General features: G+C 43.4%; 1 protein-coding gene and 1 long non-coding RNA gene across 2 annotated transcripts in view; one reads left to right on the forward strand and one right to left on the reverse strand.

The window, feature by feature from the left end:
• Positions 1-1,999: 1,999 nt before the first annotated feature.
• LOC311625836 (uncharacterized protein) overlaps positions 2,000-26,633 on the reverse strand; it is a 39,832-nt gene continuing 15,198 nt past the window's right edge. The window contains exons 7-14 of the mRNA XM_084890473.1: positions 25,855-25,977; positions 23,259-23,348; positions 14,219-14,332; positions 12,784-12,835; positions 8,686-8,818; positions 5,792-5,933; positions 3,522-3,653; positions 2,000-2,273 (exon numbers count right to left, since the gene is read on the reverse strand). Coding sequence (XP_084746599.1) covers positions 2,151-2,273; positions 3,522-3,653; positions 5,792-5,933; positions 8,686-8,818; positions 12,784-12,835; positions 14,219-14,332; positions 23,259-23,348; positions 25,855-25,977 — 909 coding nt within the window. The 3' untranslated portion in view covers positions 2,000-2,150. The remainder of the gene's footprint in view (positions 2,274-3,521; positions 3,654-5,791; positions 5,934-8,685; positions 8,819-12,783; positions 12,836-14,218; positions 14,333-23,258; positions 23,349-25,854; positions 25,978-26,633) is intronic.
• LOC311625328 lies at positions 14,345-15,083 on the forward strand. The gene is made up of 2 exons (XR_014795478.1): positions 14,345-14,627; positions 14,659-15,083. It is a non-coding gene; the product is annotated as an uncharacterized lncRNA (long non-coding RNA).

Raw genomic sequence — 26,633 nt, forward strand, 5'->3', positions numbered from 1 at the left:
TCTGTGGATATGTTCAGCTCACTAGCTTTACTCACCCTCCTTTTTCTGCCCACATTCAAGGCTCCCTGGTGTGGAGGGAGTGGAAGCAGGGCCTTGGAAGTTGCTGGATGCTGTTGGGTCTCTGAGCCCACTTCCTTGAGCACCCAGAGCTACACAGTCAGCCCAAAGAGAACCCCATAAGGAACCACAAACGGGGAAAGACTGCTGTGGAGCGAACGTGCGTAAACGAACACTGGAGTTCAGACCAAATTAAAATTTAGGGAGCCTTTTTAATAACCAGCCAGCTGACTGCTCTCTCCACGCAGCCCCGAGAGCAGCCCCGACCTTTTGTGTCCGACAGTATGTATGCCCACTCACTACCTGCTGTTTTTGCAGAGCAAACACTTTTAAAACAATTTAAACAAAGTAGTTTTTCTTAAGTAAAGTCAGCATGTCATTTATATGGGGTCCTGGCTCCTGGTGGAGTAAGTAACTACATCCCGTTATCAGGAAAGTTGACAGTGATCCATCTTGTAAGGCTGACTGACATCCTGTTCTCAAGGAAACTGACAACAATCTATCCTGTAAGGCTATTTTGTTAGTTGCAGCTGGGATTTATGGCCAAGTTGACTAGGAGGAAGCATGCTCAAAAATTCCCACTCTCTAACAAAGACCTATAAGAAAGACACCAAGTCATACCTGCGGGATTGTGGGACAATGAGTGTGACCAGCTGTGCCTGAGTCAGGTGCCTCTGGGGTGTGTTTGGGAAGAGCATACTAGCTTGGGCCAGGCCTAGGGCTTGTGTAGGCCCCCAGGCAAGAAGTGAGAACCTAGGCAGTGGTTGTTTTCAGCAACTGCCTGAGGAGTCAGGGGGATGATTTTATTGTTCACTGTATAAGCCTTCAAAAGTGTTTGAATTATCTACCAAGACCACGTGATTGTAATAAAAAGAAATTGGCTTACAATTTTGAGTCATTAAAAATAATTTAGCCAGGCTAGCATGGCTCAGTGGTTGAGCATTACAAATGAGGAGGCCCCCTGTGCGGCTGAGCTTACCAATAGTTATCCTTAAAGAAAGTATGTCAAGCCAAGACCGGCTGAATGGATAGAGCGTCAGCCTGCGGACTGAAGGGTCCCAGGTTCGATTCCGGTCAAGGGCATGTACCTTGGTTGCGGGCACATCCCCAGTGGGGGGTGGGGAGGTACAGGAGGCAGCTGATTGATGTTTCTCTCTCATCAATGTTTCTAACTTTCTATCCCTCTCCCTTCCTCTCTGTAAAAAATCAATAAAATATATTTAAAAAAAAGAAAGAAAGTATGTCAAGCCAAGGGAATCTCTGGGCCAATGTGCATATTAAATGGTTATATCTTAATCTCAGCCTTACTTGGAACTGTTTCACCAAAACAAACCCAGTCTTTGCAGCTATGTTTGGTGGAATAGGTTTGTCTAATTGTCCAAGTTAGTTTGTTTGTTTTTATCAGGGTCTCAAAATGGTGTCCCCAGGACATTCTCTGTCCCCCACACATCCCCTTAGGACAGTGTTTCCCAAAGTGTGGTACGCGTACCCCCAGGGGTACGGGAAGAGTTTGGTGGGGGTACGCGTTGCACTGGAGTTTGGTGGGAATATGCACTGCACGGTGCTTAGCTGCGCCTAATTCTACATTCTCATGAGTACAAGGGGTACTCAGCGTTACGAAAATTAGAGAAGAGGTACACATATGTCAAAAGTTTGGGAAACACTGCCTTAGGATTTACTGACAATTTGTCACTTGCCACTTTTTTTCTATCCCAAGTATTCAGTATCGGATGGGTGCTGGAAAAATACAGCCCCTACCCCCGCCAAAGCTCTGCTCACCCTTTCCCCAGTGGTTCTGACCTGGATACAGACAACATGGACAGGGCCCCATGTAGGCCACCGCCCTAAATATATCAGCTTCCTTCTCATACATACTTTGATCTCAAAAAAGTTCTAAGAATCATCCACAATGGACAAGTTTAAGAATGCTCACATAACCAAATGGTTTCATGTTTCATTTAATTGGCATTTGCTGTTGATGGCAGTACTGCGTTGCTCTTTTCAGACACTTTACACCTAGAATCTACAGTGAGCTCTGCATGTGCGATGCTGTGACTGCTCGCGGCTGTGCGCCACAGCGAGGCCTACTGCCATTAGAACTGCAGAACGCGCCTGACCACGTCAACATAGTGGCTATCCGCAGGTGGCTTCCTCTGACTCCCAGGCTGCAGGAACTTCTTCATTGTAGGGATGTTGCTGATTCTTGCTTTAAATGCCTGGAATGAGAAACAGCAAAATCAGGGCCTCAACAGTGGTCACAGCCTTTAAGAAAAATAAAAACTTTGTCATGAGTGGAGGTTACTTAGACCAGCGGCGTATGGAGCCCAGAATGTTGAATCTGAGTTAATCCCTCAATGCATGTTTCCTGATATTTCTGAAAAGGATAATACAGTGCTAAACAATGGCTGGTGTGTATAGCCTGAGTTAAATTATCTTAATTTTAAAAAATCACTGTCATAATTAGGCAGTGCATGTTAAAAACTCAAAAAATTCTTCAAGCTGCCAACTCTTGTTCTAGGAATTTATAAGGGAGTAAGTAAAGGTGCTAGCAAAGAAATAACCATAAGAATGTTACCACAGCCCAGCCAGGGTGGCTCAGTGGTTGAGTGTCAACCTATGAACCAAGAAATCACCAGTTCCATTCCCAGTCAGAGCACATGCCCAGGTTACGGGCTCAATCCCCAGAAGGGGGTATGTAGGAGGCAGCCAGTTGACGTTTCTCTCTCATCAATGTCCCATTGAGGGACTTTGTGGGGGCCCTGGAGTCAGGGGGACTATCAGGAAGCAGAGTTCTTTGGTAGAAGATGGGAGGAAAACAACAAAGACAGACGTGTCATCCTTGCTTCATCAGGAAAACCTCAAAGTGCTAAGCAAATAAACAAAAAATGGAAAGTACTTCAAAAATGAAAAACACATTAAATGTTTATGCCAGAAACCAAAATAATCTATTCTTTTTTCCTTTGTAAGATTTTATTTCCTAACTAGAGGCCCAGCGCATAAATTCCGTACACAGGTGGGCTCCAGCCAGCCCCTCCCCTAATCAGGGTACATGGGCCCATCAAAGGTCAGGCCAGCTTGGGGGGGGGGGGGCATGGGCAGTTAGCCAGCCGGCCCTGCCCCCAATTGGTGGGGGGGCGGCAATCAGGGGCAGGAGTGGGGCTGGTCAGGGGGAGGGGCTGTGGACCAATGGGGGTGGAGAGGCCGATTGGGGGTGAGGATGACCACAGTGGGTGTCATAGTGACCCATCATTCCGGTCATTCAGGCGTTCTGGTCGCTGGCTTTTTATATATATAGAATGATCCTATAGTGTGAGCAGGAGAAAATTACAAAATGAATAAAATAATGATTTTTTTAAAACAGTCTTTTTGAGTTCCTTCTGAGATTGACCTGGAGGCACACTTTGTTCCATTCTTTGTTTTTATTCATTTTCCCCCTGGGTTTTGTGTAGATGTTAACACACTACCTTTAGCAGAGGGAAGTCCGAGAGAACAGAAGCATTGAGTTCTTCCACCATTAAAATAGCTTCTAAGAGTTGTACATCCGCCCAGCTGAATTTGTTGCCAACAAGGAAATCCTCTCCATGTTCTTTCAAAATCTGCAGAAAGAAAAATAACAAAGAATATCAAATAAAAGTAGAGACTATTTTGCCTGGCTAACCACTTACAAAACATGTACAGATCAAATTTGCTAAATAATCTTTGTCTTGATAATCCTCAAGAATGCTGGCAACGACAGGATGAAACCAATACTCTCACACATCGCTGTAAGTTAGCACCATCTTTTGGGAAATTTGTTAGTGATTATCAAGACAGCGTGAGTGGGAAGGGCCAGAATGGAGCTCCCTGTCATGAGACTAGAGCTGGTTAAGTAAAAGTGTCCCTACCTACCAGAAGAGGGCGACACAAAGGTCAGGATTTGCACCACAATTACAAATAAATCATAAATGGGAGACAAGAAGTCCAAATGTGGTGAATATAAAGAAAGTAGCATTTGCGGAGACTGGTTTGGCTCAGTGGATAGAGCATCGGCCTGCGGACTGAAAGGTCTCAGGTTCGATTCCAGTCAAGGGCATGTGCCTTGGTTGCAGGCACATCCCCAATGGGGGGTGTGCAAGAGGCAGCTGATCGATGTTTCTTTCTCTCTTCCTCTCTGTAAAAAAATAAATTTTTTTTAAAAGAAGAAAATAGCATTTGTCTTACTTTCCTACAAAAACCATATCCCAGAGTAACCAAATACATTACGAGGGGAAGAGTCATTTATAGAAAGGATTCCAGCTAATAAATGAAGAGCAATTGGCAGGATTGGGATGTCAACATTTGCATCCACTGATAAATCAGTGGGTCTAGGCACTGATCATAAGTTACATTGAGTCATAACAACAGTGACAACCAGATGATATGTGCTTCCTAATGAACTACACAACGCCACCGATGAGGTGGTCTGGCCAAAATACATCAAACTTGAACCTGTCAAGCCTCTAATTTTAACTCCCAATTGACAGAAAATCTAGGGAATGAAAGAGTTATGTTGCAGTGGTAAAATCCAGACTGTGAGAAACTCAGCAAGACAAATTCAAGAGGAAGGAGGAGAGAAAGCAAGAGGAAAGAACTTGAAATTAAAAGGAGCTATTTTAAAATATTATGTAATTGACTAATTACAATAAATTATTGTAAATTGAGTTTGTACCTGATTTGAACAAATGAATTGTTTTAAACATTTTGGGATGTGCTGGGATTAGGCCACACTTATTTCAAAATCCATATCATACAGCCCAGTTCACAATACCATAACTCAAATAATCATACTAGCTTTTGCCCTTTTCAATGGGAGGTATTTCAACATCACTGCACATTGTCCCCAAATAAACAGGAACTTGCTTGTCTAATACTCTAAGATTCTGGCAAAACTCTTCATTATAATTTGGTCAATAATAAATCATTCATTTTCAAGGCTAAGACTGAATTATACCATAGAAGTATGTTGTTCCTGCAAACCTTTATATATGGAACCCTATACTAACAAGGCTTTATCATGTGGCATGCTGCCCTGCTGGAACTTTAAGATACACTGAGAAGACATCTGTAATTAGCATTTGCCCCAAAATGATGTCAGAAAAAAGTTGTAACTTTAAGAAGTTTTGTCTTTTGAGTGAGGCATGATTAGCCAACAGCATTAAACCCTAAAAAAATATCTGACACAATGAATTGAAATGACACCTTGGGTTGATCGTTTTTTGTTTGTTTGTTTGTTTGTTTAAATCAGAACAGAAATACTGTGTCCTTTCATTGCACTAGGTTTATTCTAAATCTGTTTTGTTGGGGTTCCATAATTAGGCATGCCATTTGTTTTGGAATCCTTATTAAAGTTTTAGTCCAGATGCAGGAAAGCTCTAACATGGTTTCTGTCTTTTTGGATCTCACTCTTTTTAAATATTCTTATCAGCAATCTGAAATGTGCAAGACCTGGATCCCTGCAGCCTGAGAAGGGGAGGTAGGAGCTTGCCTTGCCCCTCCCCTCTCCCCACTTTCCCTCCCAGCTTCCTCCTTCCCTTCTCCATTTCCGCTCCGGAAAGAGGGGAGGATTGGAGGGTGGTCCCCAAATATATCAGCTCTCCTTGTCTACCTCCTCTCCCCCTGCCCGGCCCCACAGGATCTGAGTACGCAGCTGGCACTGGAGCATCAGGGCGCCTGCCACACCGCTGGGCCCCACCAGGGTTGGATCCCTGCAGCCTACCTTTTCAAAGACGGGGAAGTAACGGGTTTTAGCTTTTGTCACGATTAAAGCGATGTTCTCCTCTTTTTCCTCTGGGGGTTTGAACGCAGCCATCATGATCATCCCCATGAGGTCCTGAGTGCCATCGGCGTACATGTTGATCCTAGCAAACACAGTGTGATTCTTTCTTTCCCAACCTGCAACTTCTACGGTTTAATAGGAATTGGGGCAAATGACTTGATTCTCCCTCCCTTTGTGTCCATGCTCAGGAATGACTTCTGAACCCAGAACCAGCCAAGTGATCTCGGTACAGTAGGGTCTCTGGAAATGTTTAGTGAATAAAGGAACACCCGAAAGAACTAATGAGTGCCTCTAAGTTGAAATCTTCCATAAACAAGCAATTAGATTTAAAGACTGAAAAGAATGTTTACCAAAAATACAAAACAATTTAGTACCAAGACCTTTTCACTTGAAAGATGCATCAGGTCTTCTGTTGGCCTGGCATCTGAGAAAGAAGCTTGCTTTCCTAGTCAGGTCAGACAAGCAACTCATATTGTTCTCTTAAAATGTTTCCTTTTTAAAAAGATGTATTTTGGCAAACACTTTTTTAAAAGGTTATTAAAAATCTAATCATAGTAGATGCATTGCTATTATTTGTTGCCCTATTGGTACGCTATGCTACTTATCTCTGCAAACTCGTTAAAGGTTGTGTATCTTTGTACCCCCACTATGTGCTAATTGTCCAACAAATGTAATGATCTTTTTGGTTTTTGTCTTTCTTTTTAACATATATAAAATAATAATGTACTGTCATTGTCCTAGCTGAGTTACAAATGCTTTTTCTTCCAGGTTAGATTGCCATGTAGCCTGTTTGCTTCAGTCTATTATAGTTTATGCCCAACCTGGAGCAAAGGATATTAACAATGCTAACTACAGTTTCGGACACACCTCTTGGGAAAAAGCCCCTGGTACTTAAAAAACAATTAAAAATATGCATTGAGACAATGAGAAACAGACTGTTTTGCCCATTAGTATTTGTTTACATTGTTATAAAAGGATTCTATTCATATGCTGTGTTTGAAATTGCTTCCCTGGGTGTATACCCTTGGGATTGCCAGTTAGAATGACTAAATCCATTTTAAAGATAGAGCTATGGGCCGAAGCCAGTTTGGCTCAGTGGTAGAGCCTCGGTCTGAGGACTGAAAGGTCCCAGGTTTGATTCCGGTCAAGGGCATGTACATTGGTTGCGGGCACATCCCTGGTAGGGGGTGTGCAAGAGGCAGCTGGCCGATGTTTCTCTCTCATCGATGTTCCTAGCTCTCTACCTCTCTCCCTTCCTCTCCGTTAAAAATCAATAAAATATATTTTAAAGGTAGAGCTATGGGAAGGTTGGGGTAAGCTGCCTCTTTTTATGGACTGCTCATTGTTATGTTATGATGTCTCCTTTTTCTGAACAATTGAGTTGGGCCTTACTTCTACCAAGTCTTCTATATTTACTGACCATCCCATTATATCCATGCTTATGTGATAACATATAAGAGACCACTGAAAGTGCCCTTTGACCCCAAATCCAGATAAACTTTTATAGTTATATTTGTTTTATCTTAAATTTACTTACCTCCTATGAAATTAAACCAATCATCCAAATAGCCACAAATATTCACCCTCCAGTATTTGCGATAAAACCTGCAGTTTCTTCCATCAATCGATGGGGTCTGTTGCCTGGGCTGCCTTCGTAACTTGTTTTGACCAATAGAATGAGGTGGAATTAATAAGTAACTAGTTTTTTAGCCTAATACTTAAGAGGCCTTCTGTACTTTCACTCTCTCAGAACCCTGTCTAGCCTCCATGAGACAAATTCAAGATGAGCGGATGGGGCCCAGGTGGTGTGGCTCAGTGGTTGAGCACTGACCCAGGAACCAAGAGGGCACTAGTTTAATTCCTGGTCAGGACACATGCCAGGGTTTCGGACTCAATCCCCAGTGAAGGGCATGCAGGAGGCAGCCAATCTCTGATGTTTCTCTATCATTGATGTTTCTCTCTATTCCTCTCTCTTCCTTTCTCTCTAAAAATCAGTAAACACATACTTAAAAAAAAAAAAAGATGAGAAGATTGACGGTGTATGGTCCATTTGCCTCCCAATCAATATTCAGCCAGCACCCATAACCAGAGCCTCCTAGTTGACTACTGGTTGACGTGTGAGTGAGTCCAATCAAGGTAAGCCAAGACTGGCCCAGATATGCCCACCACTCAGATGATCCATAGACTGGTGAGTATTAATAAACACTTGCTGATTTACATCATTGGGCTTTAAGATGTGTTACACTGCATTATCTGCAGTAATAGCTCAATGCTCAATATTTATTTATTAGTTCATTCATTTCCACCTTCATGTAGAGTAGTTTCCCAGGTCATTTTATGAGAAGATATTTTGTTAGGAGTGGAAAAAGACTATTAGAATGTTGAATGCAGATTGCGATCAGCAGTAAAAGGAGAAGCCTAGAGTCTTTATTCAAAGTTAAGTATAAGTTATGGTGGGTGTAACAAGAGTACATCTCCCCCTTGTTCCCTTGCCTTCTCCCCTCAGTCCAGGCTGAAAGGCTACAGCTGAACCAGGTCTCAGTTGTGCCTACAGAGGCCTAGATAAGAAACAAGTACAGCTGAAACCAGTTTGGCACAGTGGTAGAGCGTCGGCCTGTGGACTGAAAGGTCTTGGGTTTGATTCCAGTCAAGGGCATGTACCTTGGTTGCGGGTGCATCCCCGGTGGGGGTGTGCAAGAGGCAGCTGGTCGATGTTTCTCTCTTATCGACGTTCCTAGCTCTCTATCTCTCTCCCTTCCTCTCTGTAAAAAATCAATAAAATATATTTTTTTAAAAAAGAAAAGAAACAAGTACAGACATAAATCCTATGGTACCTGACTGTCTCCTTCAGGTCCTTTCCATACAAGTTGTACTTGGCAGCCAGGTAGCTGAGGATGGCTCTGGTCTGCGTCAGCATCATCCCATCAATTTCAACCAGAGGCACTTGGCCAAAAAGCAGGCGTCCATCTGTGGTTTGAGCAAAGAAAGATTAAGATACTCTCCTTCCATGGCTGTGGTAAGCCTGCAAAAGTGTCCACTTTTAATTTTGTTGGATGATTTTTAGTTTTTATTCGAAGTGGTGAGTTGAAGACCCCAGTTGTTGAGGAAATGACTACTGAGAGGGCAGGGCGGGGCGAGGATGAGCTCCCAACTCCGCCCCGCAGGGCGGAGTTATCCCTAGCCCTCAAAACCCCTGGACTGGGAGAAATTCGCTCTCTTCCGCCATGCTGCCGGCATGAGTTGGGGGGCCCATGCTAGCATGGAGAAGGCTCTTTTGTTTATTGCATCGGACTCGGCTCCCTGGTGGTCCTTGGGGATCACGAAGTCTGGGCGTAACACTACCATTTGCTTAATGGAAAATCTGAGATATGCTTGTTGGTTTCATGCATTTTTGTGTGTTGATTAGTCGTGATTATTTAAGATTTTTTTTTAAAAAAACAACAACAACCAATAATACATGTTTTTACTGATTTCAGAAAAGGAAGAGAGAGAGAAATAGAAACATCAATGATGAGAGAGAATCATTCATCAGCTACCTTCTGCACCCGGCACTATGGGGATTGAGCCCACAACCCAGGCATGTGCCCTGACTGGGAATCGAACTGTAACCTCATGGGTTGACACTCAACTACTAAACCATGCCAGCCCGGCTGTTTGGGACTTTCTACATTTACTGTGACTGATTCTCAAAGTTTAGAGTGTACAAGAATCACCTGGAGGAGGTGGTTGTTAAAAATATTCACCCTCAGCCGAGACCGGTTTGGCTCAATGGATAGAGCGTCGGCTTGGGGACTGAAGGGCCCCGGGTTCGATTCTGGTCAAGGGCATGTACCTTGGTTGCAGGCATATCCCCAGTGGGGGGTGTGCAAGAGGCAGCTGATCGATGACTCTCTCTCATTGATGTTTCGAACTCTCTATCTCTCTCCCTTCCACTCTGTACAAAAATCAATAAAATATATATATATTTAAATATTCACCCTCTTCCCAGATATTCGGATTCAGGGGTGGAGCCTGGGAGTCTGAATTCTTTAAAAAGAACATCAGGTAGCACTCTAGGTTCATACAACATCAAGATGATGTGAAGCTAAGAACCCTGGCGTACTCGGGCCTGAATGTCAGCTTCAGCCCTTTTCAGCCATGACTTACTTAGAGCTTCAGTTCCCTTTCCTTTAAAATAGTAATAATACTGATCTAGCAGGATTTCCGAAAAGATGAAACGAGATAACATTAGTAAAATGCTAAATACTGTCAACAGTAGATGTTTAGTAAAGTCAAATTTTCTTCTTTGTGAGTGACTGCCTATATAAATAATGCATTTAAAAAGATACTACAGTCCTAGTCTATTTGGCTCAGTGGACAGAGCGTCCAACCTCAGACTGAAGGGTCTTGGGTTCAATTCTGGTCAAGGGCATGTACCTCGATTGCAGGCTCGATCCCAGCCCTGGTTGGAGTGCATGTGAGAGGCAAATAATTGATATCTCTCTCTCTCTCTCTCTCTCTCTCTCTCTCTCTCTCTCAAAAAATCAATGGAAAAATATCTTCGGGTGAGGATTAACCAAAAATAAATAAATAAATAAATACTACAAATAGTGCTCTTTTCATGGGGTCTGGAAGAATTGAATAGACTTTATATTTCATTTATACCTCTGCATTGCTGAGATTAAGGAATTTGACCCAGAATAAAGACCAGATTCACTATGCATTGGCAAAGGCCACAATTAATTTCCCCAATTTCACTACCTTTCCTACTGTCCTTAGTGAGAGGTAGTAGAGGACGGTGGGAAGAACACCAGTGCAGAAACCAGTAAGAGCTTCCAGGGAGCCAGTGTCCCTGTCTAGCTGATGATGTTGGGCAAGTCTCTAAATTCTCTGAGCTTATTCTCTGATCTGTAACACTATCTGTCCTATTTTACTGAGTTTCTTTGCGTAGAAATAAGATCATACAAGTAACCATGCTTTGTAAATATAAGTACTGTGATTGAAACATCAATTTCCTAAAAAGTTCCACATTTGTCCAATATTGGAGGAGTATCCAAAGCTGGGCTCTACTGCTTATGATGCAAATATCCATTAGAATCAGGAGCTGCCGAAACCGGTTTGGCTCAATGGATAGAGTGTCGGCTTGGGGACTGAAGGGTCCTGGGTTCGATTCCGGTCAAGGGCATGTACCTTGGTTGCGGGCACATCCCCAATAGGGGGTGTGCAAGAGGCAGCTGGTCGATGTTTCTCTCTCATCGACATTTCTAGCTCTCTCTCTCTCTCCCTTCCTTTCTGTACAAAATCAATAAAATATATTAATTAAAAAAAAAAGAATCAGGAGCTGATTATAGTCTTCTGAAGGATTAAAAAAAATCTAAGATCAAGAGTGCAGAGCAGGCTGTTTGAGATCAAAAGGCAGGGTGGAGGCCAAGGGAGGCACAGGTGCTTTGCCCAAACTGACAGTCAGGGGCCAGCTAAGCCAGCAGCGTGGGCCTCCTGACTCCCAGCCCGATGGCCCAGTGACCTTTCTGCTGTCCCCCTCTGCCTTTTGTTCACAAACAGCAGGAATGGCCAGGAGAGTGTCCCAAACGCAAAGCAGCATCACAGACTCAAAGAGAGGGAGGATTTTAGAGGCTCTTCGGGGAGTACTCCTGCCAGAATGATCATGGGTGAGATTATGGAGATACATTCATTTGTTTATTCAATATGTATGTATTTAATCCTTAATATGCACCAGAACTGTCCTTGTTTGTGGGAAAATAAGGCAGAAATAAAGAGGAAGAGGAGCTTCAGGGGAATTCCTGGACAAGAATTGGGAAAGGGGTAAGTGGGCCTTCCCCACTCAATAAGATCTGGCACATTGCAATCTATGACCATAGAGATTATATTTATGTTATGGTAAAAAAGATACTTGTGTCAACTATATGTTAATTAAAAAAAATTTTTTTTAAAGACAGGATGTAGAGAAGTTAAGGGTGTTGCCCAAAGTCATACAGCTTGTAAATGGAAGGTCTGCTGAATATTGGGTGAACGTTTTCCTTAAAAAAATAATTTGTCAGCCTGGCCCATATGGTTTAATTGGTTGGGCATCATCCTGTGCACCGAAAGGTTGCTGTTCAATTCCCAGTCAGGGCACATGCTGGAGTTGCAAGCTCAATCCCCTTTAGGGAGCATTCAGATCAATGCTTCACTCTCACATCAATGTTTCTCTCTCCCCCTCTCCCTTCCTCTTTCTCTCAAAAAAAAAACAAAAAACACACACACAATAAAATAATAATAGTAATTTGGCAATTTCATGATAATTTATCAGCAACAATGGGACACTCATGTTTCCTTAGATAAGAAAAATAATGTTATAGCTGTTAGAAATTTGAAAGTACTTTTTTTTTTTCCTGAGAATTTTTTTCTGGGGAATTGTATGGATTAAAGATGTCTTCTAGGATCCAAATTTAAGTAAATTTGGATCTTTTCTATAGTCTTGATTAAATTGTGACCCTAATAAGATAATTTCCATTAAACTGTTAAAACCACCAAGAACAAATGGATATGAATGATGAGAACTAGAGGATATCTTAGGTCAAATTTCCTTCCTTTTTTCTCCTTCCCCTTCAGCTCACTGGATCATTATTTAAGAATTCTTAAATGATTCTTCAGTTGAATGGGGAGTTTTGAACCAATTGGCACTGGTCACCCATATTCATGCATCTTATCCAATTGGGTCTGGGGTCGTAACCTACTTGATAAGCTTTCATGGCACTAAAGAGACTATGCAGATGACAAATTTAGCTTCGTGCCAGGGACACAGTTAACAGACAACCCATGTTAGCAGTCATCTGTATGTCTTTTCTGGTAGTTGGCATTCTAGAGTTCTGTGTTTTATAATGAAATGAGTACTTCCAGAAACACATTTCTGTTTTTTCCAATAAGATGAGATTGAAAAAATATAGGCTTACCCTTCTGCAACTTCTCATATTGCTCTCTTGTTTCAAGAAATTCTTCTTCAAACTGGATAAAGGACAGAGACATTGTTATAACTTTAATATGGTGCTGAGAGAGAGAGATATGAAGGGAGAGAGAAAAAGAGAGGAGGGGAGAGGGAGACGAAGAGAGAAGGAGAGAGATGGAGAGAAATGCTCATGGTATAAATTGTCCAATGGCTTCAAGAAAGGAAAAACTCAAAAGGCGACCCTGCTAGCGGTTCTCAACCTCTTAGTCATGACCCACAGGTTGACAACCTCTGCTGTAGAGCCTAAGACCATCGGAAAACACAGATATCTATATTATGATTCATTAACAGTAGCAAAATTACAGTTATGAAGTAGCAATGAAAATAATTTTATGGTTGGGGGTCACCACAACATGAGGAACTGTATTAAAGGGTCATGGCATTAAAAAGGTTTAGAACCACTGGCTTAGAGTCACTTGGGACTGGAACCCCTTTTTGCTCTTGGCCTACTAAAAGCATGCCCCATAGCCCCCATTCATATTTTTCCTTTCTTTGCCTTAGCTCTTTCTTCTCTCCAAACTCTTCTCTTTTTCTCCAACTTCCCCAAATGATTTCCCTTCTCTTCTGTTTTTTCTTTTATTTCCTCTCTCCCTTCTGTGTTATTTCCCTTCTAATCAGATTTCTCTTTGATGTTCATATATTCAATGAAAGGGGTCCAAAGATCATTACTCAGGTGAGATTAATATCACTGATCGATGGAGTTTCTAAAGCTTTTGTGAAAAAGAGTGACTTTTGTCCCTCCAACCTCGAGATGGAGGCAGGATAAGGTGAGAAATGGTAGGAGAGAAGTCCCTAAAGAGAATAGAGAAAATCCAAGATCCCTTGTTCCAGAAGAGATGACATTGAAATAAAGAAAAGAAAGTCCATACCTGCATGAAATCAAACAATAACACTTATGAAAATATATGAAAAGTCAGTGGAGAGGGAACTCAGAGTTAAAAAAAAAAAAAGATCCCAGTGGGGCAAGCTCTTCAGAGGGTGATTCAGTGGGAGACCAGACTGCAGTGGGCCTAGGATTCCAGTCCGCAGCCCTGGGTAGCACATGACTGAGATGCTATGGCAGAGCTAAAGAGACCCCAGGAAACCAGCTGGGCCAGATGGAAGAAATGATCCCTATGTGGTTTCCTTTCTCTCCTTTAATGACCCACCAAGATCTTTCCAGCCCCTACAAAGCTCCCAGGACACCTTCCTTGGCTTCTGCCTTCCCACCCCTGCGTAAACCAAGGACCATGATACCCTCCGCATCGCTTACAAAGGAAGACAGCTGGAAAGAGAAAGAGTCAGTATGGCTGGAAGGCACCATCCTGAATTTTGAAGAGGGAAGAGGCTCACTTCATTCTCACCCAAATGGCCCTCCTTCCTTTTCCCAGTCAGGAACCAACCTCCACGCCAGCTGCAGCCAGCAGCCAGCGGATCGACTCCATCCTGCCTCGGCCAGGAAAGTACCAGAGCTTGGGTTTGGCTGCCATGACGCCGGGCTCAGGGCTCAGGGTTTCCTAAAAGCCAAATAAGATGTTTAAAGAGCAAACTGCCGAAACTGGTTTGGCTCAGCGGTAGAGCATCAGTCTGAGGACTGAAAGGTCCCAGGTTCGATTCCAGTCAGGGGCATGTACATTGGTTGCAGGCACATCCCCAGTAGGGGGTGTGCAAGAGGCAGCTGGTCAATGTTTCTCTTTCATCGACATTTCTAGCTCTCTATCTCTCTCCCTTCCTCTCCGTAAAAAATCAATAAAATAAATTTTTTTAAAAAAAAGATGTTTAAAAAGCAAACTAACACACACCTTATGGAATGTATCTTTGTAACAATTCCAAGACAGGTGAGGAAGCTGTTGTTTAGGGATGCAAAATAGTAGGTAAAACTATGCAGAAAAGCCAGAAACTAATGATCCCAGCAGCAGGATGGTGGTTACCTCTAGTGGGAGAATGCAGGTTATGATTGGAGGAGCTTGAGGCATCCTGGGATGCTAATAATGTTCTATTTTTTAAACAGAATTAGTAATTAGCCTTTATAATTTATTTTTAAACTGCATATAGCCCTAGCTGGTTTGGCTCAGTGGATAGAGCGTCGGCATGTACAACGAAGGGTGCTGGGTTCAATTCCAGTCTAGGATGTGTACATGGCTTTCGGATTCAATACCCAGTGGGGGGCTTGCAGATAGAAACTCATCACTGATGTTTCTATCTCTCTCTCACTCTCCCTTCCTTTCTAAAATAAATATAACTACTTTAAAAAATAAAAAAATAAATCACACATAAATGTTTTTGCAATCTCCTATATGCATGCATACTTTATCTCACAATTTAAGTGGGGGGGGACACAGATTATACATATCAAGGTTTTCTGTAGATCTGAGAGACTGCCTCTGGTATTTTGAGAAAAGGAAACAGGAGTTAATATGATGGTTTCATTAATGATCTAACAAAATATAATCTTTTCTAACAGCGGCAAGGGGCTGGGCTTGTTTGGATAAAATGTTCGGTGGGACTTGGGGACTCGCATCTCTGCCAAAGACTTTCCTGAGTGCTGGGAAGCATCAACATAGACCTACACAGGACCAGCATTCAAGTCCTTACCTGGCCAGCAAGGAGCTGGGTAAGCTTAAGACCAGTTCACTAAACCTTGGTCTGCCTTCATGTTCTCGTCTATAATTGAGAAAAATTACACCAGGAGAGGAGAATGATAATGCAAGCAGACCTGGCAGTACTCTCTGCCTCATTGTCACAGAGCCACAGGGATTATTACATTAGTGACCCCTGTGTACGTCACAGGATTATTGGAGTGATCAAATGGAAAAAAGGTAAAGTGCTTTGAATAAACTAAAGCTCCTTACCAACTTAGAGGGTTGTTGGGTTCCTTTACCCACATTTGCCCCTCAAGCTCCATATGCTTTAAGAAAACTTCCAGCAGGCAAGAATACTTCCTGGGGACACAGTGCCCGAGGCTCTGTGGCTGGGAGAGTGCTCAGGAAGCATCAGGCGAGCACACGGATGGAGCGGCTGGCCTCAGCTCCCCAGGCGGCACCTGCTGTGCTCCTCACCATTGTCCAACCTTCGTCCACCTCTCCAAGCCTCAGTCTCCTAATCCTTAAAATGGGGTAATGGCTGGGAGGATTAGGTAAAAATGATAGATGAAATACATACGATATCCGACCCATATCAAGTGAAGTCCTCGCTTCTTGAAGCAAATTGCCAGTGGGTTTAGCAATTCTTTGAGTTTTTTTATGCTAAGGTAGGTTTGCCTATCAGCTTTACATGGGGTTTATAAGTGTTTGTTGCAAATGCAATTGATGTTTGCAAAAGGGAGCTAAAACTTTTTGTGAATCTGACTCCATATTGTGATACAAGATATTCAATCAGTAAAATCTGGGGTGGTTTTTGCCTTTGTTTTGTGAACAGAGCATTTTCATGGTTCACTGTTACAAAGAAATGTATTTTGTATTTTATGCACAGACTTTGTGCCCACAGCTTCCCCCACTTCACTGGCCCCTTGCACATTCTCCGGGCACCTGGGACATGAAAAGGTGTAACTTTGAAGACCCAGGGCTGAATTACAAGGAACAGAATCACTTCCCTCCGTGCCTTCACCTCCAAGACTTAAATGGTGCCGAGGGAGCCATAAAAGCCCAGGCTTAGAATGAAGGAGACCCCATCTCAGATAAACAGGCCTAAAACCAGCAACCCTCCCTTCTAGTCCAAGAGAAGGAAACTTTTTTCTCTAGTTGTTAATAATCAGCCATCGTTTCTTGGGAAAGTCCCAGCAAAATGTTGACGTATCCCATAAATAAATCAACAGCTGTGTCTGGTTGAGCAGCCACCGTTCCTCATCTCTCAGCCTCGGCTGGGTCCATAGCCTTCTAAATGGGATGGTTTTTTAAGGGGCTCAGCAGGACTTCAGTCCCCATACCCAACCCCTCCCAAGAAGGGCTGTTCCTTCTAGAAGGACTGAGCACTGAGAAGGAGCCCCAATACCTCTTATGAGCTCACACCCCAAGAACCAGCAGAACTCTTCACTGCAAAATTCTAACAAGGGAAACATCTGGAAGGCAGGGGTGATGGTGTAGTTCTTCCATCGCTTATAGAACCAGCCTAGACACGTGGCAGCTGTCACCTCAATGTGCCACTTGGAGATATGTACCAGTCCCTGAGCACGTTCTGTGTCCCATCTTTCATTCTCTCAGCATCAACCATTTAGTGAACTCCTACTATGGGTATATGTAGTGCTAGGTTAGGCACTCCAGGCATACAAAGATAAATAACATGTAGTTCCATCAAAAACCTTACCTATATCTAGAGATGGAAACATCCCGACTAACAAGAGGTAAGTCAGAATGAAATGGGTGTTTAACAAAAGCACAAGCAGATCTGTTTTACAGACAACTGTAAAGCTACTTTTGCCCCACCCTGTCTATATGTTTGTTCCTCAGCCCTACTGCTCCCTGCCCCGTGGCATTATAGGTTAAGGACAAAACCAAGTCCTTTAGTCCTCCATCCTTGACCTCTACTGAATGTCAACAAAGATTAGGGTAAATTACAGCTTGGTAATACGGAAGGCCGGCTTTGTTTACCCTTCAAATAGAAAACCCAATTATTCTCATTGTTAAAAAAGAAAAAAAGCACACCACCAAAGCTTAAAAGAACAGGTGCAGTGGAAACTTTCACTTGGACTGGCCGGCTGTGGGAAATGAAGAGGAGGGAACAAAGGAGCAGCGCCTTCTGGATTTTACCCAAGGTGCAAGCACTCTGAGCAAGAGCTGCCGGAAGACCCGGAACCCCGGGCCTTGAGCTGAGTATAAATCCATTCCCAACTCTTCAAAGCTCGTGACTGTGCTACTGATGTTGACCAAAAGGTGTGTCCTGAACTTAGCCAACCTGGAAGGGTCCCCACAGAGGTCAAATGACATTGGGAACTGAGTCTCACCTGCTAGGGCTCGCAGACTTCACCTGTGAGCAGCTTCACCTGAGAAGAGTGGGGTGCATTTCCCCACCCGGAGTCCTAGGGACCCGCGCCTCAGGAGGGTCAGCAGGAAGCAGCCATGATGACACGACAGCCTTTGGAGAGTCAGAGTGTGGTCCTTGGCTAATAAATATGCCCTAATTTTTTTAGAAAATAGAATATGTATCTATTTTACTGTGAGTCCTAGGCACCCACAGTGAAAGCGTATTTCAGCTCTACCTCTCACTTGAGCAAGGTTTTTAACCTCTCTGAGCCTCAGTTTCCTCATTTGTGCAGCAAAGCAAATCGCTCCTAATTCATTTGATTAGATATGAGGTGAACATAAGATAATGGGTACAGACTGCTGAATAAATGGTGCACGCACACACCTGTGTCTCCGCTGCAGCGGCAGTCATGTGTGCTTCCTAAAGGAGGGACGGCATTCCCTGCCAGTGTGTTGGACCAGCAGCAGCAGCTTCGCCCGGAAGTGTGTTAGACATGCAGAAGCACAGTCCCTGGGCCCAGTCTGTGAATCAGAGTCTGCATTTTTCAAAACATGCCCAGGCAATTCACTTGTATATTTAAATAAAGTTTGAGAAGCCGAGTCTAGAATGCAAACCCAACTAACCTGCACCTGGGGCTCAGTGTGAGGCTCTGGGTCATTCTTCCCAGAGACTGCTGGGCAGGCACAAATTGCAGAGCATGGCGTTTATCAGGTAGGCACAGCAAATGGCGACGTGCTGGCGTTGTGGGTGGCTCAGAATAGAGAGAAAGAAGGGCAGAGGGAACTGGAGAGAATTGTAAGTAAATTTCCCATGTGAGATCATTTGTATTGATCCCCCTCTATGAGAGGAGTTCCACTCGGCTGGTGTGCCTCAGTGATTGAGCATGGGACCATGAACCAGGAGGTCTCAGTCCAATTCCTAGACAGGGCACATGCCTGGATTGTGGGCTCAAACCCCAGTAGGGGTCATGCAGGAAGCAGATGATTAATGATTCTCTCTCATTATTGATGTTTCTACCTCTCTCTCTCCCCTTCCCTTCGTCTCTGCAATCAGTATTTTTACTAGAAGCCCGGTGCATGGGATTCGTGCACTGGTGGGAGGCGTGGCCAGCAGGGATTGGCCCACTGTGGGAGCACCACTCATCCCAGGAAGCAGCACTCCTACTGTGGAGTGCACTGACCACCAGGGGAAGCTCCTGTGTTGAGCGTCTGTCCCCTGGTGGTCAGTGCATATCATATGGACTGGGTGACTGGTCATTCTGTTGTTTGGTCACTGAGCATTTATTATAAAGAAGGATATTTTAAAAAGAGAAATTCCTAGGATATGAGCAAGTCCTTCTTCAATTCCCAATGTTAACAAAGTATCAGACATGTAGGTTCCAGCCCTGGGCACGTCTTGAAGAAATGTCAGTCCTCAGCCGAAACCGGTTTGGCTCAATGGATAGAGCGTCGGCTTGGGGACTGAAAGGTCCCGGGTTCGATTCCAGTCAAGGGCATGTACCCTGGTTGCGGGCATATCCCCAGTAGGGGGTGTGCAAGAGGCAGCTGATCCATGACTCTCTCTCATCGATGTTTCTAACTCTCTATCTCTCTCCCTTCCTCTCTGTACAAAATCAATAAAATATATTAAAAAAAAGAAAAAAAGAAAAAAAAAGAAATGTCAGTCCTCAGCTATAAAATGAATTGTTGGTCGAATTAGACAATTTCCTTCATTTCTTCCAGTTTTAACAATCCTTCTGATATTGTTTCTCTTCCCTCATCTTCATTCTTTGGTCTATGCTCCTATCAGCTGAATGCATGTGTCGGGAAAGCAGCCAATCTTTTGGGGGTGAAATTCTAGTGAACTGACAATGTCTAACAGTTACTCTGGATGATTTAGGCAAAACAACACATATTTTTCTATATTATTTGAACAGGTAGGCAAAAAGCGGGCTTTTATTGACTTTTCTGGATTATAAAAAATTCAAGGGGTTCATTTAAATTTTAAAAGGTTGCCAGTTTTAGCAACTATTTTGGGTCAGAATTCAAGATGTCAATTCTAAATCTATTATCCATAGAAATCGCCTTAACATTTACTCTGGCTTCCCCAATGGATCAGAACGGCCTATCTGCATTATAACCAGCAGATCAAAACTTGTCACAGAGACAAAAAAAACTTTCCCAGGTAACCCTGTATTCCCCACAGAACTGTACTTTGCTAGTTTGGAAAGAAGTACTTTTTTTTTTTTTTTTTTTTTTTTACAGAGAGGAAGGGAGAGGAATAGTTAGAAACATCGATGAGAGAAAAACATTGATCAGCTGCCTCCTGCACCCCCCGCCACTAGAGATGTACCTGCAACCACAGCATATGCCCCCTACCGGAATCAAACCCGGGGCCCCTCAGTCTGCAGGCCGACGCTCTATCCACTGAGCCAAACCAGTTTGGACTCATTTTAGCTTTAAGAATATACTGCTTCAGAGCACAACCAAGACTTTCAGTATAGCTTTAAAGTTGGTCTGTTTTCACTCGATTATGAATTATTTCGTTTCTATTTTGCTAATATATAACAATAGCAAAGCACTTCATTCATTAGCTCTTACATATTCAGTATTTGAATTTCATCAAAGGAAAAGTCTCCTACATGAAACTTGCTCCTTTGAAAAAGAGCCCAAGTATTTATATGGAATTTTTAGTACACAAACCCAGCTGAACAATATTCCTAGGTTGGGAGGAGGTGTTACTGATGGAACAGGACGGTCAGGAGGGAACTCTCGGCCAAGCTCACATGCTAAGCATCTTCTCCAGAGAGCTTTATATTTCAGTTTCAGAACCTACGTTTCCTTTCCATGAGGGTCTAATGGATTGATTCACATTCCTAAAACCCACACGAGGTTGGCTTATTCTCCCTTCACCCCCCAAGACTTACAAACTTACTTATAGGAAAGATACAGCCAAGAAAGAGACTTTTCATTTACCTAGGTCCCCAAGGCTGCTCAGAGAATAAGCCATGTGAGTTGCCACATGGTCAGAAGCTGTTTAAAGTCCTAGAAAAAAATGGTGTCAGGGCCTGACTCGGAGACTCCTGCTTTTCAGCTTGCAGTTCCCCAGGCATGCAAGACCCCAGAGGAAGATCCCAGGGCAGATTATTTGGATGAAATCTTCCAAGCATAGCTGAGTAGACACCTAGAGGTAGTTTACCCATTAGCAGCCCGGCACAGAGCAGGTGGCATCTCTGTTTTTTCAACTATAAAAAAATATGAGATTTGTCTAAGAGGGAAAAATGTAATGGCTCAAATAGTAATACATGTTTATGCTCTGCTAGGTCTGTTATGTCCATCAATCAACTGAAGCACCACTGTCCTCTCACATGTAATGTGTGACATGGATGTGAGGGACGTTCATGTCTGGTACCATGTGATCAGGCATAGGCAGTGAAAGTCTTCAAAAGGCCTAGATGTAACCTGCCATACCGTGTTCATTTATGTATCTATCCTGCAGGGAAAAGATATCTGTTCCTTTCACTTGACACAGGTAAATTTAGAAATATAGGCATTAAATTAAGCACAAAGTTAAAACAATTGCTTGACTATAAGCTGCATATTTGGCCACAAAATGTAACTACCCAACCAAGCCCAAGGAAGTATATAAAAATGTAACTACTAACCTTATCACTTCCTGGCTCTTGTCTCTGGTGTGGTGGGGGACGGAGTGAAGGTTTATAACCCTATCAGTCCAGTTGCAAGCTCCGCCCTCTGAAGGGATCAGCCAGTGAGTATTCCAGTTTGTACACGCCCCAAGGGCTTCACTTTACATCCATTATCAGTGTATCTGATAGCACACCGAGTTACCCAGGGAAGAAGAAAGGAAGACTCCACTGGCTCACTCAACACTGAGCACCTGTTCTGGCCCTGACTCTAGAATGGTGGCCATGACAGGCCCAATTCCTACACCTGTGGTGTTTCCATTCTAGTGGGGGAAGATGGGCAGTATAAATACATAGAAAATAAATGTAGTATGTTCAAATAATACCAGCAACAATATATCAGATGATTACAGCTTATGGGTAAGTGAAATCTATGATGGCAATATTATAAGGGGCAGGAGGGAGGAATTGGGAATGCTGTGTTATAAGGTGCCTGTGCTACCTGTAAAGCAGTATAGTGTTATTTGAAAGTGGTCTTAGTGTAGCTTAATATATATATATATATATATATATATATATATATATATATATATATATATATATATTGCAAACTCTAAAGCAACACATTAAAGTTTAAAAAATATATATAAGCTATAGCAGTAGCTGGTTTGGCTCAGTGGATAGAGTGTTGGCCTGTGGACTGAAGGGGTCCTGAGTTCGATTCTGGTCAAGGGTACATGCCCAGATTGCAGGCTCCATCCCTGGTAGGGGGTGTGCAGGAGGCAGCCGATCAATGATTCTCATCATTGATGTTTCTATCTTCCTCTCTCTCACTCCCTCTCAGAAATCAAGAAAAATATATATTTTTTAAAATGAGCTATAATTGACATGCTAAGAAAAAATGGAACCATATATAGGCTCAATTAAAACCAAAGAATGCAGAAAAAGAGGGTAAGACAAAAGAAAAAACAACAACAAAGAACAAGGGAAACAAATAGGAAAGTTACAAACATGGTAGAAATGAATTCAGCCATGACAATAAGGATTTTAAATGTGGTCTTAAATACATCAATTAAAAAACAAAGACTACTAATGAACAAAAACAGACCCAGAGAAAGAGAAGCAGCGATCAGACTTTCAAACCTCAGAGGGAAAGTAGAGAAGGGTTGGGGGTAAGAGGGAGAGATCAACCAAAGGACTTGTGTGCATGCATATGGGCCTAGCCAGTGGCCATGGACAACAGGGGGGTGGAGGCATATGTGGAGAGGGGTTTGGGATGGGAATGGGGGGGATGAGGACAATTATGTGATACCATAGTCAATAAAATTAATAATAATAATAATAAAAATAAATAAAAGGTAAGACAAATTAAAAAAAAACAACAAAAAAACAAAGACTACAGGTGGACTGAAACCAATTATATTTTCTACAAGAAACCCACGTTAAGTATAAAGACAGAGACTGGTTAAACAGATAAAATTGCCAGAGGGTGTCAAGTGCTCTGAAGAAAACCAAATGAGAAAGAGGCAGTTGGGTGTTCAGGGAGTGCTTCAGGCCTCTGTTCTGAGGGACTCCCTTAGGTGGGGACATGGGCGCCCATAGGACAAGAAGAAACCCGCCCTGCAATCTCCTGGGCACATCCGATGAAGAGGGACCACCAGCAAATACAAGGGCCCACACTGGTTGTTGTTTGTAGCAGGCCCTGCCCAGTGGAACTGACTTTCTGCTCTGTTGGGTTTCCCAGGAGGCTGGCCCCTACCAACCGCCCCAGCCAGGCAGCAGGAGGAGCTCAGGTGTTCCTCCAGGCACCCAGTCTGCCAAAGCCTTTCTGAGTGGCTAATGCTGGGTCCCAGGCTCCTTACCTGCTGCACCTCCTCCTCACAGACACAGAGCCTCACACCATCAGCTTTCCCCTTTGGTCCCAGACACCAGGCCTCTGTAACCTGATCTATTTATACATGGCTGTGCCCTTTAACCTCACTGGTTCGCCTGACCTGAGGGGAGTGGCGGGGGGGGGGGGGGGGGGGGGGAAGAAGAGCGGGAATTTATTGTCAATATGGCAACTGAATTGCACAATTTAAGGTAATGTAACCATGAGCAGGAAAGACATGGGAATCTGTCCTCACTGGAAACAGCCCGCCTCTTGTGTTTATTTTCTGTAATCCTCTAATTCAGTGCAGAAGCCAAACTTCCTCCTGGCATTTCCTCAGAGAGCCGGCATTGAGGGCCCCCTGGTGGCTAAGAGAATTAAAATCCAAAGGACAATGTTGACAAAATGGCCTAAGGTCTACACAGCAAACCCTCAATTTATATTGTCAGGCAGTGGCACCGGAGAGTAAAATCACATGGAAACAGTGTACAGTAGTCCAAATGTGCTGCCATCCTACTCAAACCCATAATACAGATCTCTGGGCGTTAGGATGTCCGTGTCTGGTTCCATGGTGTAAATTAGTCTTCAAATGAGTGTAAACGTTTCTCTTCCTGGCAGAGGTTAGAAGGAGCAGGCCAAAAGCCCACCCTCACTCTGACACCAACTTGCAAGTTCAAGGGGGTGCCCCAAAAAACCCCTCGAGGTTTGTCAAGCCACTCAAAGAACTCACAGAACTCACGAAGAGCTGTTATACTCACGGCTACGGTTTATTACAGGGAGAGGATACAGGCGGAAACCAGCCAGGGGAAGAGACGCAGGGGCGGGGTCCAGGGGGCTCCAAGCTTGAGCTTCCAGGTGTCTTCTCTGTGGAGCTGTGGGCGCATGGACTCCTCCTGGCAACCATGTGGGACATGGAGTATTGTCAACAGGGAAGCCCGCCCACGCTTTGAGTCCTGGATTTTTACTGGGGTTCCGTCACATGGGCATAATGGACTGCCCATGTGGTGGATCCAACTCCAGCTCCTCCACAGTTGAGCTGAAACTACAAGACCCAAAGCCCCCACCCTACATGGCATTATTGCTGAGGCTCCAATCACACTGTTACTATCTGGCTGGCTTAAGGCCGCCAGGCAAACAAAGACACTCCTATCAGGCATGGCATTCCTAGGGCTTAGCGGTCACCTCCCCGAGGCGGAGGTCAGACCTGTCTTTGGTCGGGCCTTTTGGGAAGGGTGAGTCTTTTCCCTACAACACACTCCCTCGCTTGCTTCTTTTCCTTGGCTCTTGCTCTCGGGATCCTGGCCGGAACCAGGGTGTCTACTTCAGGAGCAGGAGACTGGCCACCACTGCTCCTGGGCCTGGTCCAGTGCTCCACGTGTCACCAAGCCCTTGCTCACCCAGAAATTCTAAGTATGAGTGTGACCACAGGGTGCTCACAATGTGAAAGTGCGAACACAAACAACTACCTGGATGTCTACACTTGACTTTCCTCCAATAAAACACACAGGCCCTTGCTATAGGTGTGATAGGCATTAATGATCACCTCATGGCTATTTTTTTTTTTTTTAATCCGAGCAAAAACCCCTCCTGCAGTAAGGGATGAATGTGTCCCTGCTATAGGCCCTCATGAAAAACGTGCTTTTCCTTACTTTTTAAATTTCTGAGTATTAGAGAGTCCAAAACCAGCATTTCTTCCTTTTCCCAAAGTACTTCTGCTGTTTACACATGGATCTTCCTCACTGAGTAGTACATTGCCCTAGAGTGGGGGCTCTGTTCTAGAGTTCTGCCTCCTGGAATGCTGCTTGGCACATAATAGGTGCTCAGTTAACCTAAAATCAGCACATGTTTAAAGCAGCGTGAATAAATCATCCCTTCAGTCTGAGATGCAAAAAATTCAAGCCTTCAAATGAACATCTGAGTAATAAGACAAACGTGACATACATTTATATTGTCTAACACATATATAAAATATAACTGAAAAGATATATAAATGGTAGCTATGTTTGCCTGTGGGGGCAAGGCTGAAAAGAATACTTCCAACTGTATACGGCCTTCTATACCTTTCTGAAGCATGTAATTGTAGATTCCAAATAATTTAACAATTCTAGCAACAGGACAATGATTTGTAAAATTCTTTATTTTGGCTAATATCGACTGCACTCATCACTAACTATGGATTTATAATAGCTCAGAGAGAGATACTCACTAGATATTCTGTTGTTGTTAAACACTAAAAATTGGGAAGAGACCAGATGGGGTTCAGAATGGAGTAAGGAGAGGTGAAAAGAAGCTCCGGGGAGAACCTGAGGTCCCACCCAACCCTGTTATCAGGAAATGAGTTCAGATCAGATCTAACAAACGTGTCAGCCTCTCCACAAAGGTTTTCAGAAAAAGGACCATAACAATTACCCACTGGACACAAACATGTCAGTGTTCCTACAAGAGATCTCCTTGACATGAAAGACCCAACTTAGGAACAATTATACAAAGCACCACGACAGAGCGGGAATTGGGCAGCCTAAGATACTAGTGTGGACACAGCGAATTCTAGGGGCGAGTTCTCACTCACAAACATCGGTGTTGATTTACGACGGCATAAAGATGTTGTAGACGGTTCTCACGTAGATCTCATCGGGAGGTGGCTTCTTCTTGCTGCCAGGTTCAAGGAATTTCCTAATTGTGGGGACATTACTTACTTTCACGGAGTACTCCTGAAAGGGGAAAACACAGAAGTTCACGGTTGACCACAAAGGTATGAGTCACTATGAAAATGTGGTTGTTCAAAATGGCCATCAATCAGAGTTTGTTCAGAAAGGATTTACTACAGCGACCCAACTCAGCATCTGTTTAGGGTCTGATCTCCGGGTACGATTATTTATACTCTCTGCCAACAGGAGCTGGTATCTGGGCCAGGCTTTATGCAAATCTCACGGTTCACACCAAAATGTGAACTTTTTTTCAAAGATAGCAAAATTAAAAAGATACTTAGAATAGGATTATGATACTGGCTTAAAGAGAAAAAGAGAAAGGGAAAAGACAGACTTGGGAAGTAACTTAAGAAATTGATCTGCCCAGAGAAAATGCATGTGTCATTTAAATAAAAATGTTTTTAAAAAGTCATCAGATAGTACAATTTAGATTTTAAGATTCAGCTTTCTTGGACTTTTTCACTTCTCATAGCAAATGAATCCTCTCTCGGGCTACATGTGAGAGATGGCCAGTTGTATTTTTTGTAGCCTAGGGCTCAGATACCAGATATTTATGTAAAATGGAATGGAATAAATATTTTTCATTCATAGAGTTATATCTTACCAACTCTCAGTAACTAAGAAAAAAGTCTACTTGAGCCTGGCCTGTGTGGCTCAGT

Source organism: Pipistrellus hanaki (genome assembly GCF_964339955.1).
Source record: "Pipistrellus hanaki genome assembly, chromosome: 7".
Lineage (NCBI taxonomy): Eukaryota > Metazoa > Chordata > Mammalia > Chiroptera > Vespertilionidae > Pipistrellus > Pipistrellus hanaki.